The sequence below is a fragment of the Telmatherina bonti genome (genome assembly GCF_933228915.1).
Source record: "Telmatherina bonti genome assembly, chromosome: 1".
NCBI lineage: Eukaryota > Metazoa > Chordata > Actinopteri > Atheriniformes > Telmatherinidae > Telmatherina > Telmatherina bonti.
In genome coordinates, this window is record NC_136619.1 from 43,978,820 (window position 1) to 43,996,266 (window position 17,447).

Below are 17,447 nucleotides of genomic sequence, written 5' to 3' on the forward strand. Positions count from 1 at the left end.
CGTCTCAGTGGAAACATCTGGTCTCCGTGGAAACGTCACGTCTCAGTGGAAACGTCATGTCTCAGTGGAAACGTCACGTCTCAGTGGAAACATCTGGTCTCCGTGGAAACGTCACGTCTCAGTGGAAACGTCACGTCTCAGTGGAAACGTCACGTCTCCGTGGAAACGTCACGTCTCAGTGGAAACGTCATGTCTCAGTGGAAACGTCACGTCTCAGTGGAAACATCTGGTCTCCGTGGAAACGTCACGTCTCAGTGGAAACGTCACGTCTCAGTGGAAACGTCACGTCTCAGTGGAAACGTCACGTCAGCATGCTGACTGGAAGCTTCTAAATATGAGCCATTGGGAATAAAATGCTTTTTAAATGTATTCTGTTATTTTTTAGTACTGAATAGTTGTGCAGTTTAAAATGTTAAAGTAGAAACAGCAGAAGCCCCGCCCTCTCCTTCAGCAGGTGAGGTGGGTGGGCGGAGCTTGTCATGCATGAGAGGTGACATGAGTTACAATGCAGAGCAAGAGAAAAATGTTCTTACGCAATGTCTTCATAAAAGCTGTCCAACTCGTCTCGCTGCTCAGTCAGGGACGAGTCCAGGTCCAGGTAGTTCCCGTTGGACGACAGCTGGAGGGTGCAGTTCTCCAACTATGGACACAGAAACAGCAACAGGGTGGAGATCATGACTGCTTGTGGGAAATTCTCTGAGCTTCTTATCAGTGTCGGCATCAACAGCAGCAGAACCAGACCCCCAAACCTGTTCAGGACCTGAAAACTTGTCCCTGTGGTCTGAGACTTCTTTCCATTTGTCTGTCAGACTTTCCACCAATCAGAGAGCTTAAACTGACGGTAACGTCCAATCAGGAGCAGCCAAAGATCAACAAGTGATGAGAAAAGCAGGAAAATAATGATCCTCTATGGCTGGAATAAAGCCAGGAAGACGTTTGGGATGCAGCTGAGGTGGAGGTGCTGCAGTGAGGACAGCAGGTAGATAGTAGCAGGAAGACGTGTGGAAACATGGAAACTGTGTGATGCAGCGGAGATTCCCAACATGGAGCTTCAGAGAACTTCTTCTCTTCACCAAGTGGATTTACAATCAACTAGTCTGAAGACGCTCATCCTCCATCCATCCATCTATCATCCAACCATCATCCATCCATCCATCAATCATCCTCCATCCATCCATCTATCATCCAACCATCATCCATCCATCCATCAATCATCCTCCATCCATCCATCTATCATCCATCAATCATCCATCCATCCATCAATCATCATCCATCCATCCATCTATCATCCATCAATCATCCATCCATCCATCAATCATCCTCCATCCATCCATCTATCATCCATCAATCATCCATCCATCCATCAATCATCCTCCATCCATCCATCTATCATCCATCAATCATCCATCCATCCATCAATCATCATCCATCCATCCATCTATCATCCATCAATCATCCATCCATCCATCAATCATCATCCATCCATCCATCTATCATCCAACCATCATCCATCCATCCATCAATCATCCTCCATCCATCCATCTATCATCCAACCATCATCCATCCATCCATCAATCATCCTCCATCCATCCATCTATCATCCATCAATCATCCATCCATCCATCAATCATCATCCATCCATCCATCTATCATCCATCAATCATCCATCCATCCATCAATCATCCTCCATCCATCCATCTATCATCCATCAATCATCATCCATCCATCCATCAATCATCCTCCATCCATCCATCTATCATCCATCAATCATCATCCATCCATCCATCTATCATCCATCAATCATCCATCCATCCATCAATCATCCTCCATCCATCCATCCATCCATCAATCATCATCCATCCATCCATCTATCATCCAACCATCATCCATCCATCCATCAATCATCATCCATCCATCCATCTATCATCCAATCATCATCCATCCATCCATCTATCATCCAACCATCATCCATCCATCCATCAATCATCATCCATCCATCCATCTATCATCCAACCATCATCCATCCATCCATCTATCATCATCCATCCATCCATCTATCATCCAACCATCATCCATCCATCCATCAATCATCCTCCATCCATCCATCTATCATCCAACCATCATCCATCCATCCATCAATCATCATCCATCCATCCATCTATCATCCAACCATCATCCATCCATCCATCAATCATCCTCCATCCATCCATCTATCATCCAACCATCATCCATCCATCCATCAATCATCATCCATCCATCCATCTATCATCCAACCATCATCCATCCATCCATCTATCATCATCCATCCATCCATCTATCATCCATCCATCATCCATCCATCCATCAATCATCCTCCATCCATCCATCTATCATCCAACCATCATCCATCCATCCATCTATCATCCAACCATCATCCATCCATCCATCAATCATCATCCATCCATCCATCTATCATCCAACCATCATCCATCATCCATCAATCATCCTCCATCCATCCATCTATCATCCAACCATCATCCATCCATCTATCATCCAACCATCATCCATCCATCCATCAATCATCCTCCATCCATCCATCTATCATCCAACCATCATCCATCCATCCATCAATCATCCTCCATCCATCCATCTATCATCCAACCATCATCCATCCATCCATCAATCATCCTCCATCCATCCATCTATCATCCAATCATCATCCATCCATCCATCTATCATCCAACCATCATCCATCCATCCATCAATCATCATCCATCCATCCATCTATCATCCATCAATCATCCATCCATCCATCAATCATCCTCCATCCATCCATCCATCCATCAATCATCAACCATCCATCCATCCATCTATCATCCAACCATCCATCCATCCATCCATCAATCATCATCCATCCATCCATCATCCAACCATCATCCATCCATCCATCTATCATCATCCATCCATCCATCTATCATCCAACCATCATCCATCCATCCATCAATCATCCTCCATCCATCCATCTATCATCCAACCATCATCCATCCATCCATCCATCTATCATCCAACCATCATCCATCCATCCATCAATCATCCTCCATCCATCCATCTATCATCCAACCATCATCCATCCATCCATCTATCATCATCCATCCATCCATCAATCATCATCCATCCATCCATCTATCATCCATCAATCATCCTCCATCCATCCATCCATCCATCAATCATCATCCATCCATCCATCCATCTATCATCCAACCATCATCCATCCATCCATCAATCATCATCCATCCATCCATCTATCATCATCCATCCATCCATCAATCATCATCCATCCATCCATCTATCATCCATCAATCATCATCCATCCATCCATCATCCAACCATCATCCATCCATCCATCTATCATCCAACCATCATCCATCCATCCATCAATCATCATCCATCCATCCATCTATCATCCAACCATCATCCATCCATCCATCAATCATCCTCCATCCATCCATCTATCATCCAACCATCATCCATCCATCCATCAATCATCATCCATCTATCATCCAACCATCATCCATCCATCCATCTATCATCATCCATCCATCCATCTATCATCCATCCATCATCCATCCATCCATCAATCATCCTCCATCCATCCATCTATCATCCAACCATCATCCATCCATCCATCTATCATCCAACCATCATCCATCCATCCATCAATCATCATCCATCATCCAACCATCATCCATCCATCCATCAATCATCCTCCATCCATCCATCTATCATCCAACCATCATCCATCCATCCATCTATCATCCATCCATCCATCCATCTATCATCCAACCATCATCCATCCATCCATCAATCATCCTCCATCCATCCATCTATCATCCAACCATCATCCATCCATCCATCAATCATCCTCCATCCATCCATCTATCATCCAACCATCATCCATCCATCCATCTATCATCCAACCATCATCCATCCATCCATCAATCATCCTCCATCCATCCATCTATCATCCAACCATCATCCATCCATCCATCAATCATCCTCCATCCATCCATCTATCATCCAACCATCATCCATCCATCCATCAATCATCATCCATCCATCCATCTATCATCCAACCATCATCCATCCATCCATCTATCATCATCCATCCATCCATCTATCATCCAACCATCATCCATCCATCCATCTATCATCCAACCATCATCCATCCATCCATCAATCATCATCCATCCATCCATCCATCAATCATCCAACCATCATCCATCCATCCATCAATCATCATCCATCCATCTATCATCCAACCATCATCCATCCATCCATCTATCATCATCCATCCATCCATCCATCCATCAATCATCATCTATCATCATCCATCCATCCATCAATCATCATCCATCCATCCATCCATCAATCATCATCCATCCATCCATCCATCAATAATCATCCATCCATCTATCATCCAACCATCATCCATCCATCCATCCATCAATCATCCAACCATCATCCATCCATCCATCAATCATCCTCCATCCATCCATCTATCATCCAACCATCATCCATCCATCCATCTATCATCCAACCATCATCCATCCATCCATCAATCATCCTCCATCCATCCATCTATCATCCAACCATCATCCATCCATCCATCAATCATCCTCCATCCATCCATCTATCATCCAACCATCATCCATCCATCCATCAATCATCATCCATCCATCCATCTATCATCCAACCATCATCCATCCATCCATCTATCATCATCCATCCATCCATCTATCATCCAACCATCATCCATCCATCCATCTATCATCCAACCATCATCCATCCATCCATCAATCATCATCCATCCATCCATCCATCAATCATCCAACCATCATCCATCCATCCATCAATCATCATCCATCCATCTATCATCCAACCATCATCCATCCATCCATCTATCATCATCCATCCATCCATCCATCCATCAATCATCATCTATCATCATCCATCCATCCATCAATCATCATCCATCCATCCATCCATCAATCATCATCCATCCATCCATCCATCCATCAATAATCATCCATCCATCCATCTATCATCCAACCATCATCCATCCATCCATCCATCAATCATCCAACCATCATCCATCCATCCATCTATCATCATCCATCCATCCATCCATCCATCCATCAATCATCCAACCATCATCCATCCATCCATCTATCATCATCCATCCATCAATCATCATCCATCCATCAATCATCATCCATCCATCCATCCATCCATCAATCATCATCCATCCATCCATCTATCATCCAACCATCATCCATCCATCCATCCATCCATCAATCATCATCCATCCATCCATCAATCATCCATCCATCCATCCATCTATCATCCAACCATCATCCATCCATCCATCAATCATCATCCATCCATCCATCCATCCATCAATCATCATCCATCCATCCATCATCCAATCATCATCCATCCATCCATCCATCTATCATCCAACCATCATCCCTCCATCCATTCGTCCGTCCGGCTCCAGGAAGGAGGGAGGAACTCGACAGATGGATGGAATTCCTCTGACTGGTATCTGTGAGGATCTCGCAGGCTGCAGGTCGGCCCCGGTGCATGATGATATTAGGGGTCAGTGTAGGAATGTAAATTCGTGGGACCAGAACTCTGAGGTCTTTATCTGATGCTGGAGACTCCGGTGGGACTCGAACGCCTTGAAGCAGACTCTGGAGAACCAGCAGAGAGAACGTGAAGCAGAACTGGTGCCATTGGGACCTCCAGACCACTTTCAGGTTCTACTGGAATCCAATAGAAGTTGGGACAAGAAACAAACAGCTGTGGTGGACATCCAGAAGAACATGGAGGGAGTTCCTCAGGAAAGCTATCTCTGGGAAGATCTGGGATGGTATCTGGGGACGTTGGTCACATGACTCAGAGCAGAAACCACCAAGGAGCCGTTTAAACCCCCTCCCACACACTTCATGCTACAAGGAGCAGAACTTCCTGCTTGTTTATCCGTTTAAACATCGTGCTTCCATGATGAGCGTTTATTTATCTGCTGGTGTAAACAGAATTCCTTCCCACCAGAGTCCAGGAGGTTAGACCCTGATCCTCCAGACAGAGACGCTTATCTGCAGGACTTTCAACCCTGATGACTGACCGTTTGCTTCATGCCGAGTTAACCGGAGAAGCATGACGCCGCCTGCAGCCACTTCCTGTTTGGGAAAAACCGCTTCTCAACACAAAGCAGCGACATTATTCATCCGACCGGCAGGAAGTAGCTTCACTGCAGATATTTAACCCTAAAACTCCCAAAACCACTTTGTTCCAACATGAACATGTAGAACATGTTAGCACGGGACGTTTCCACAGACACGGGACGTTTCCACAGACACGGGACGTTTCCATGGAGATGTGACGTTTCCATGGAAACATGTTTTCAGCCTCAGCTGGCTGATTCTGAGGCTAAAATGATGTAAAATGAATGTATGAATACATAAAGCAGCATAAAGAACAACCAGAAGTTTGTAGAAATAACACACATAGATCAGCAGTGAACAAGACTTTTCTCATCACTTGTTGATCTTTGGCTGCTCCTGATTGGACGTTATCGTCAGTTTAAGCTCTCTGATTGGTGGAAAGTCTGACAGGAAGTGTCTTCATCATCATGTCCAGGTGAAAATAGAGGTCTCTTAGCAACAGCGACGGGGGACGGGCCGTCTCCAGAACCCGGTCCTCATCGGGTCCGACGGAAGACGGGCCGTCTCCAGAACCCGGTCCTCGTCGGGTCCGACGGAGGACGGGCCATCTCCAGAACCCGGTCCTCATCGGGTCCGACGGAGGACGGGCCGTCTCCAGAACCCGGTCCTCATCGGGTCCGACGGTGGACGGGCCATCTCCAGAACCCGGTCCTCATCGTTTACTGAAACAATATGGGATCATCTGGACTGAAAACGGAAGGTAAAGTTTTGATAAGACTTTCCAGGATCCTGGAGAACTGTTCCTGGAAGACTTTCCAGGATCCTGGAGAACTGTTCCTGGAAGACTTTCCAGGATCTTGGAGAACTGTTCCTGGAAGACTTTCCAGGATCTTGGAGAACTGTTCCTGGAAGACTTTCCAGGATCCTGGAGAACTATTCCTGGAAGACTTTCCAGGATCCTGGAGAACTGTTCCCGGAAGACTTTCCAGGATCTTGGAGAACTGTTCCCGGAAGACTTTCCAGGATCCTGGAGAACTATTCCTGGAAGACTTTCCAGGATCTTGGAGAACTGTTCCCGGAAGACTTTCCAGGATCCTGGAGTACTGTTCCTGGAAGACTTTCCAGGATCCTGGAGAACTGTTCCTGGAAGACTTTCCAGGATCCTGGAGAACTGTTCCTGGAAGACTTTCCAGGATCTTGGAGAACTATTCCTGGAAGACTTTCCAGGATCCTGGAGAACTATTCCTGGAAGACTTTCCAGGATCCTGGAGTACTGTTCCTGGAAGACTTTCCAGGATCCTGGAGAACTGTTCCCGGAAGACTTTCCAGGATCTTGGAGAACTGTTCCTGGAAGACTTTCCAGGATCCTGGAGAACTGTTCCTGGAAGACTTTCCAGGATCTTGGAGGACTGTTCCTGGAAGACTTTCCAGGATCCTGGAGAACTGTTCCTGGAAGACTTTCCAGGATCTTGGAGGACTGTTCCTGGAAGACTTTCCAGGATCCTGGAGAACTGTTCCTGGAAGACTTTCCAGGATCTTGGAGAACTATTCCTGGAAGACTTTCCAGGATCCTGGAGAACTGTTCCTGGAAGACTTTCCAGGATCTTGGAGGACTGTTCCTGGAAGACTTTCCAGGATCCTGGAGAACTGTTCCTGGAAGACTTTCCAGGATCTTGGAGAACTGTTCCTGGAAGACTTTCCAGGATCCTGGAGGACTGTTCCTGGAAGACTTTCCAGGATCCGGGAGAACTGTTCCTGGAAGACTTTCCAGGATCTTGGAGGACTGTTCCTGGAAGACTTTCCAGGATCTTGGAGAACTATTCCTGGAAGACTTTCCAGGATCCTGGAGAACTGTTCCTGGAAGACTTTCCAGGATCTTGGAGAACTATTCCTGGAAGACTTTCCAGGATCCTGGAGTACTGTTCCTGGAAGACTTTCCAGGATCCTGGAGAACTGTTCCTGGAAGACTTTCCAGGATCCTGGAGAACTGTTCCAGGTTCGGACTGAATGGAGAAAAGTCCCATGAAACTTCCTGGAATTGGTCCAGGATTCTGTAAATCATTTGGATCGGAACCATCCGGTCCGGTTCTACATCTGACCAGGAAGACTCAGAACCAGACCTTACTGTAACTGTGCTACAACAGAACCACCAGTCAGAACCGAGCCTTCTGGACCGGGTCTCGGTGTTCATCTCAACCAGAGTGGTTCCGACCCAGTAGAAGTGGTCCAGAACCGGCGTGACCCACCTTCAGCGGCGCCTCCAGAAGCTTGTGGATCCCAGGGAGCTGCTCGCTGAGGGTCCGGTTCTCCTCCAGGTCCACCATCGGAGGTCTGCGGGGTTCGGGGAAGTTCGTGCAGATGAACGGATCCGAGTCTTCCAAGAACTGGACCCGGCAGGTTACGGAGGCCATGGTCCCGAGCCCGCGGAGTGGTTCCGAACCGCGCAAGGAAACTTCCAACTGGGAATGAGTCCAGTCAAGTTACTGGGAATACTGACACGCACACTTCCGGTTCAGATGTTTCATCACAACCTCCACATCCGGTTGCAACAATAAAAGCTCAAAACTTCACCAATAAAGTTTATTTCTCTTTCTACTGAAACTTTATTGAGTAGAGCAGAGGGCGCGAGGAGGTTTCCACGAAATGTTCCGTCAAGAGACATAAAAACAGACATAAACCGGCAGTTTTACTCGTGTTTATAGGACCAGGACCAAGACCAAGACCAGAACCAGGAACTGGACCAGTTCCACGCCCAGGACCACGACCAGGACCAGGAACTGGACCGGTTCCATGCCCAGGACCAGGACCAGGAACTGGACCGGTTCCATGCCCAGGACCAGGACCACGCCCAGGAACAGGAACAGGACCAGGACCAGGAACTGGACCAGTTCCATGCCCAGGACCAGGACCACGCCCAGGACCAGGACCAGGACCAGGAACTGGACCGGTTCCATGCCCAGGACCAGGACCAGGAACTGGACCGGTTCCATGCCCAGGACCAGGACCACGCCCAGGACCAGGAACAGGACCAGGACCAGGACCAGGAATTGGACCGGTTCCATGCCCAGGACCAGGACCACGCCCAGGAACAGGAACAGGAACAGGACCAGGACCAGGAATTGGACCAGTTCCATGCCCAGGACCAGGACCAGGAACTGGACCGGTTCCATGCCCAGGACCAGGACCACGCCCAGGAACAGGAACAGGACCAGGAACTGGACCAGTTCCACGCCCAGGACCAGGACCAGGAACTGGACCAGTTCCACGCCCAGGACCAGGACCAGGACCAGGAACTGGACCACTTCCACGCCCAGGACCAGGACCAGGACCAGGACCAGGAACTGGACCAAGTTCACGCCCAGGACCAGGACCAGGAACTGGACCGGTTCCATGCCCAGGACCAGGACCACGCCCAGGAACAGGAACAGGACCAGGACCAGGACCAGGAACTGGACCAGTTCCATGCCCAGGACCAGGACCACGCCCAGGAACAGGAACAGGACCAGGACCAGGAACTGGACCAGTTCCACGCCCAGGATCAGGACCAGGACCAGGAACTGGACCAGTTCCACGCCCAGGACCAGGACCACGACCAGGAACTGGACCGGTTCCATGCCCATGCCCAGGACCAGGACCAGGACCAGGACCAGGAACTGGACCGGTTCCATGCCCAGGACCAGGACCACGCCCAGGACCAAGACCAGGCCCAGGAACTGGACCAGGACCACGACCAGGACCAGGACCAGGAACTGGTTTAGGACCACACCCAGGACCAGGACCAAGACCAGGAACAGGAACAGGACCAGGACCAAGACCAGAACCAGGACCGGGACCGGGACCAGGACTAAGACCAGGCCCAGGAACTGGACCAGGACTACGCCCAGGCCCAGGCCCAGGACCAGGACCGAGACCAGGAACAGGAACAGGACCAGGACCAGGACCAAGACCAGGACCAGGATCATGACCGGGACCGGGACCAGGACCAGGACCAGGACCAAGACCAGGCCCAGGAACTGGATCTGGACTAGGATCAAGACCAGGACCGGGACCACGCCCAGGACCAAGACCACGACCAGGACCAGGACCAGGAACTGGAACTGGACCAGTTCCACGCCCAGGACCAGGACCACGCCCAGGAGCAAGACCAGGCCCAGGAACTGGACCAGGACCACGCCCAGGACCAGGAACTGGACCAAGACCAAGACCACGCCCAGGACCAGGACCAAGATCAGGGCCAGGACCAGACCACGCCCAGGCCCAGGACCAGGACCAGGAACTGGCCCAGGACCAGGACCAGGACCAGGACCAGGACCGAGACCAGGAACAGGACCAGGACCAGGACCAGGACCAAGACCAGGACCAGGACCAGGATCAGGACCGGGACCGGGACCAGGACCAGGACCAGGACCAAGACCAGGACCAGGACCAGGAACTAGAACTGGACCAGTTCCACGCCCAGGACCAGGACCAGGACCAGGAACTGGACAGGTTCCATGCCCAGGACCAGGACCACGCCCAGGAACAGGAACAGGACCAGGACCAGGAACTGGACCGGTTCCATGCCCAGGACCAGGACCACGCCCAGGACCAAGACCAGGACCAGGAACAGGATCTGGACCACGCCCAGGACCAGGAACTGGACCAAGACCACGCCCGGGACCAGGACCAAGATCAGGGCCAGGACCAGACCAGGACCAGGACCAGGGCCAGGGCCAGGGCCAGGGCCAGAACCAAAACAAGGAACAGGACCAGGACCAGAACCAGAACCAGGAACAGGACCAGGACCAGGACCAGAACCAGGACCAGAACCAGAACCAGAACTAGGAAAAGGACCAGAACCAGAACCAGAACCAAGACCAAGACCAAGACCAGGACCAGGACCAGACCCAGGACCAGGACCAGGACCAGAACCAGAACCAAGACCAGGACCAGGACCAGGTGGATCTGACTGGTCAGACCTCCACCAGAGGGCGCCACTGGACCACGCAACACGGAGTGGAAACTGATTCCAGATCAGTTCTGGAACGTTATCTGCAAACTGTGCGCATGCGCGACCCACACCCGTTTCTGTTGAAGATTTTTTCCTTCAGATTATTATTGTTTATAAACTTTATTAGAATTATTATCAATTATTTTATTAATCTTTCTGAAAACTGTTTATTCTCTTCTTGCTTTGGCTGAAATGTTCACCTCTTTGCCTAATGACATCATGCACCTGAACTCACCTGAAGTCACCTGAAGTCAAGCTGGACCCGTTAAAAACGGATGTGAAGGAAGATCTTCACAATAAAGTTCAACATTTCATTTATTGAAAGATGCAGAAACATCCTGGTCCTGGTCCTGGTCCGGATCCAGTTCCTGGGCTTGTTCCTGATCCTGGTCCGGATCCAGTTCCTGGGCCTGGTCCTGATCCTGGGCCTGGTCTTGGTCTTGGTCCTGGTCCTGGTCCTGGGTCTGGTATGTATGTAAGTATGCTCCATGCATGAATGGACGGATAGATAGATAGATAGATAGATAGACAGATAGATGGATAGATAGATAGATAGATAGATAGATAGATAGATAGATAGATAGACAGATGGATGGACATATTTACCTTTATAAGAGATCATACCTCTCTATATATTTATACTCCCTCAGAAGTGTTTCACCAAAGCTCAACACAGTAATCCAAATATGACACAATGAGTGAACAGTACAGAATAGAAAGTGATTTTTTATCCAGAAAATGTTTCCATTTAGTAAACTCTGCCACATTTCTTGCCAGTTTCGTCTGAACAAACTTAATATGTGACTTCCAGCACATTCTGTGGTTTCTAATCACACCAAGAAATTTGTAGTCATATACCCTGTTTTACAGTTTTTACTATTTTTATTTGTCTCCCAGTATCTGTACTACAGTTTCCAAATGACATCATTTTTGTTTTATCTGATAATTTGTTTCTATCAAACCATCTTTTTGTTCCTTTTCCTGTGATTTTTCCCAGAACTTGCTGCAGGTCTTCTCCAAGACATAAAATATCTGTATCATCTGCAAACAGGACGGGTTTCAATCAGACACTTTCCAAATATCATTCATGTCCAGAGTAAAAAGTTTAGGCCCCAACACTGACCCCTGGGGGACTCCACGAACAATGTCCAAACAATCTGACTGGTGTTCACAAATCATCACATACATTTAATATTTTCCAAATCTCTTTTAAATTGTTTCTGTTTTCTTCTAATATTTCAGAATAATTTTTCTTGCATGTTCTCATTATGATGGTTCATTTTATTTTTATACTTCTTATATTTTACTTCAGCTTCAGTTGTTCAATCTGAAGCTGAAGTAAAATTCTCTGTATAAACTGTTTCTCTTCTTGATGGTGTTCTGTAACCTTTTGTAATCCATGGGCAATGTTTATACTTATATTTACTTCTATATTGTTTTATTGGGCAATGTTTGTCATATAATAATTTAAATATCCTTAAGAATTTTTCATATGCTTTATCAATATCTACTTCTTCTATTTGTCGAATCCCAGTTCCATGTTAGCAACTCATTCTTTAATGCATTTGTTGTCTCTTCTGTCCGAACCCACTTGTACTTTAACATACTAACTCTCTTGTTCTTGTTATGGGTATTATTATTATAAATAACAAAAACTGGCAAATTATCACTGGTATCATTGATCAGTAATCCTGTCACAGTTTTGTTATGGATTTTATTTGTGAATATTTTATCAATAACTGCAGCACTTTGTGATGTAATTCTGCTTGGTCTTGTTATTTTGGGAAATATGCTGAAGCTCTACATTGTATTGATAAACTCTGTCATGTTATGCTTAGCTGGATGAAGTAAATCTATGTTAAAATCACCACAAACTATTATAGTTTTTTTACATGAATTCCTAAACTTTTCTTCCAGCAATTCATTAAGAATATCAACATTAGAACCTGGTGTTCTTTACATTCAACTTACAATTACATTTCTCCGTTTCTCCAGACAGAGTTCGATTATTATAACTTCCAATATATTATCGATAACTGCTGTCATTCTCTCCACCAGTTTATATTCATATTTCCTGACCACACACTCCCCTCCTTGTCTGTTCATAAAGATCAGATCATATCGATCCGATTCAGATCTGTTCCCTTATCTGGTTCCATCCAAGTCTGTGATGCTGCGGTGATGGACGGACAGGTACTACCGGACCGGGTCCAGACGGGTACTACCGGACCGAGTCCTGACGGGAACTACCGGACCGGGTCCAGACGGGTACTACCGGACCGGGTCCTGACGGGAACTACCGGACCGAGTCCAGACGGGAACTACCGGACCGGGTCCAGACGGGAACTACCGGACCGAGTCCAGACGGGTACTACCGGACCGAGTCCTGACGGGAACTACCGGACCGAGTCCTGACGGGTACTACCGGACCGGGTCCAGACGGGTACTACCGGACCGGGTCCAGACGGGTACTACCGGACCGAGTCCTGACGGGAACTACCGGACCGAGTCCAGGCGGGTACTACCGGACCGGGTCCAGACGGGAACTACCGGACCGAGTCCAGACGGGTACTACCGGACCGGGTTCAGACGGGAACTACCGGACCGAGTCCAGACGGGTACTACCGGACCGGGTCCAGATGGTGCTGGTCCATCCACTGCTATATTCTATCAGGCTCATCGTGTGACTTGATGTTTACTAGAAAATAAAACCTGATGCAGAAACAGCTGCTGCAACCTGGATTAGATCCGGATCAGAGTCTGCAAGTGGTACCAGTCATGTAGAACCGAAACCAGCTGAACACGTGCAGAACTTTAGAGTCCATGAACATCCTCATCAGGATGAAAATGAACAGAAGTTTCAGATTGACTGCAGTTCCTGTATCGACCTGCAGGGGTCAGAGTTTCTCCAGGTTTCTGCTTAGAAGAGAAGCAGCCAGGTTGCATAAGAGGAGTGATGAAATATACAGCTACACACACACACACACACACACACACACACACACACACACACACACACACACACACACACACACATTCACATTCTGACTGGACGTTGAGAGTGGACTTCACCAAAAACCAGGTATTGATTATTCCCAGTCGATCAATCACTTATGAGACAGGTTGAGCAGCAATATCAGGACAACCTGTCACCCAGGTAAACCAGTCCGTCACCATGACAACTGAATCAACCAGCACAGTGCTGCACAGAATGACACGTTATCTCAATGTCAGAGACGACGATCACGCATATAGAAACATCATCAGTTGTTCAATGTAAACAAAAACCTAAAAACTCCTGTAACATCTGGAACAAAAGACCTGTAACATCTGGAATGAAACACCTGTAACATCTGGAATGAAACACCTGTAACATCTGGAATGAAACATCTGAAACATCTGGAATGAAACATCTGAAACATCTGGAATGAAACACCTTCAACATATGGAAAGAAACACCTGTAACATGTGGAAAGAAACACCTGTAACATCTGGAATGAAACACCTTAAACATCTGGAATGAAACACCTGTAACATCTGGAAAGAAACACCTGTAACATCTGGAAAGAAACACCTGAAACATCTGGAATGAAACACCTGTAACATCTGGAATGAAACACCTGTAACATCTGGAATGAAACACCTGTAACATCTGCAATGAAACACCTGTAACATCTGGAACAAAAGACCTGTAACATCTGGAATGAAACACCTGTAACATCTGGAATGAAACACCTGTAACATCTGGAATGAAACATCTGAAACATCTGGAATGAAACATCTGAAACATCTGGAATGAAACACCTTAAACATATGGAAAGAAACACCTGTAACATGTGGAAAGAAACACCTGTAACATCTGGAATGAAACACCTTAAACATCTGGAATGAAACACCTGTAACATCTGGAATGAAACACCTGTAACATCTGGAAAGAAACACCTGAAACATCTGGAATGAAACACCTGTAACATCTGGAATGAAACACCTGTAACATCTGGAATGAAACACCTGTAACATCTGCAATGAAACACCTGTAACATCTGGAAAGAAACACCTTAAACATCTGGAATGAAACACCTTAAACATCTGGAATGAAACACCTGTAACATCTGGAAAGAAACACCTTAAACATCTGGAATGAAACACCTGTAACATGTGGAATGAAACACCTGTAACATCTGGAATGAAACACCTGAAACATCTGGAATGAAACACCTGAAACATCTGGAATGAAACACCTTAAACATCTGGAATGAAACACCTGAAACATCTGGAAAGAAACACCTGTAACATCTGGAATGAAACTCCTGTAACATCTGGAATGAAACTCCTGTAACATCTGGAATGAAACTCCTGTAACATCTGGAAAGAAACACCTGTAACATCTGGAAAGAAACACCTGTAACATCTGGAAAGAAACACCTGTAACATCTGGAAAGAAACACCTGTAACATCTGGAAAGAAACACCTGAAACATCTGGAAAGAAACACCTGTAACATCTGGAAAGAAACACCTGTAACATCTGGAAAGAAACACCTGTAACATCTGGAAAGAAACACCTGTAACATCTGGAAAGAAACACCTGAAACATCTGGAAAGAAACACCTGAAACATCTGGAAAGAAACACCTGAAACATCTGGAAAGAAACACCTGTAACATCTGGAAAGAAACACCTGTAACATCTGGAAAGAAACACCTTAAACATCTGGAAAGAAACACCTGTAACATCTGGAAAGAAACTCCTGTAACATCTGGAATGAAACTCCTGTAACATCTGGAAAGAAACACCTGCAACATCTGGAAAGAAACACCTGCAACATCTGGAAAGAAACACCTGCAACATGTGGAATGAAACACCTGTAACATCTGGAATGAAACACCTGTAACATCTGGAATGAAACTCCTGTAACATCTGGAATGAAACTCCTGTAACATCTGGAATGAAACTCCTGTAACATCTGGAAAGAAACACCATTAACATCTGGAAAGAAACACCATTAACATCTGGAAAGAAACACCTTAAACATCTGGAATGAAACTCCTGTAACATCTGGAATGAAACTCCTGTAACATCTGGAAAGAAAAACCTGTAACATCTGGAAAGAAACACCTTAAACATCTGGAAAGAAACACCTGAAACATCTGGAAAGAAACACCTGTAACATCTGGAAAGAAACACCTGTAACATCTGGAATGAAACACCTGTAACATCTGGAAAGAAACACCTGTAACATCTGGAAAGAAACACCTTAAACATCTGGAATGAAACACCTGTAACATCTGGAAAGAAACACCTGAAACATCTGGAAAGAAACACCTGAAACATCTGGAAAGAAACACCTTAAACATCTGGAATGAAACACCTGTAACATCTGGAATGAAACACCTGTAACATCTGGAATGAAACACCTGTAACATCTGGAAAGAAACACCTGAAACATCTGGAAAGAAACACCTGTAACATCTGGAATGAAACACCTGTAACATCTGGAAAGAAACACCTGAAACATCTGGAAAGAAACACCTGAAACATCTGGAAAGAAACACCTGAAACATCTGGAAAGAAACACCTGTAACATCTGGAAAGAAACACCTGTAACATCTGGAATAAAACACCTGAAACATCTGGAATGAAACACCTGTAACATCTGGAATGAAACACCTGTAACATCTGGAATGAAACACCTGTAACATCTGGAATGAAACACCTGTAACATCTGGAAAGAAACACCTGTAACATCTGGAAAGAAACACCTGTAACATCTGGAAAGAAACACCTGTAACATCTGGAATGAAACTCCTGTAACATCTGGAAAGAAACACCTGCAACATCTGGAAGGAAACACCTGCAACATCTGGAAAGAAACACCTGAAACATCTGGAAAGAAACACCTGAAACATCTGGAATGAAACACCTGTAACATCTGGAATGAAACACCTGTAACATCTGGAATGAAACACCTGTAACATCTGGAATGAAACTCCTGTAACATCTGGAAAGAAACACCTGTAACATCTGGAAAGAAACACCTGTAACATCTGGAAAGAAACACCTGTAACATCTGGAATGAAACACCTGTAACATCTGGAAAGAAACACCTGTAACATCTGGAAAGAAACACCTGTAACATCTGGAAAGAAACACCTGAAACATCTGGAAAGAAACACCTGAAACATCTGGAAAGAAACACCTGTAACATCTGGAAAGAAACACCTGTAACATCTGGAAAGAAACACCTGTAACAT

At 46.3% G+C, this 17,447-nt stretch overlaps 1 protein-coding gene across 1 annotated transcript in view; it reads right to left on the minus strand.

The window, feature by feature from the left end:
• The window catches only part of fhod1 (formin homology 2 domain containing 1), a 112,280-nt gene extending 103,641 nt beyond the window's left edge, over positions 1 to 8,639 (minus strand). The window contains 2 exon segments of the mRNA XM_079240797.1: positions 534 to 640; positions 8,453 to 8,639. Coding sequence (XP_079096923.1) covers positions 534 to 640; positions 8,453 to 8,617 — 272 coding nt within the window. The 5' untranslated portion in view covers positions 8,618 to 8,639.
• Positions 8,640 to 17,447: the final 8,808 nt, after the last annotated feature.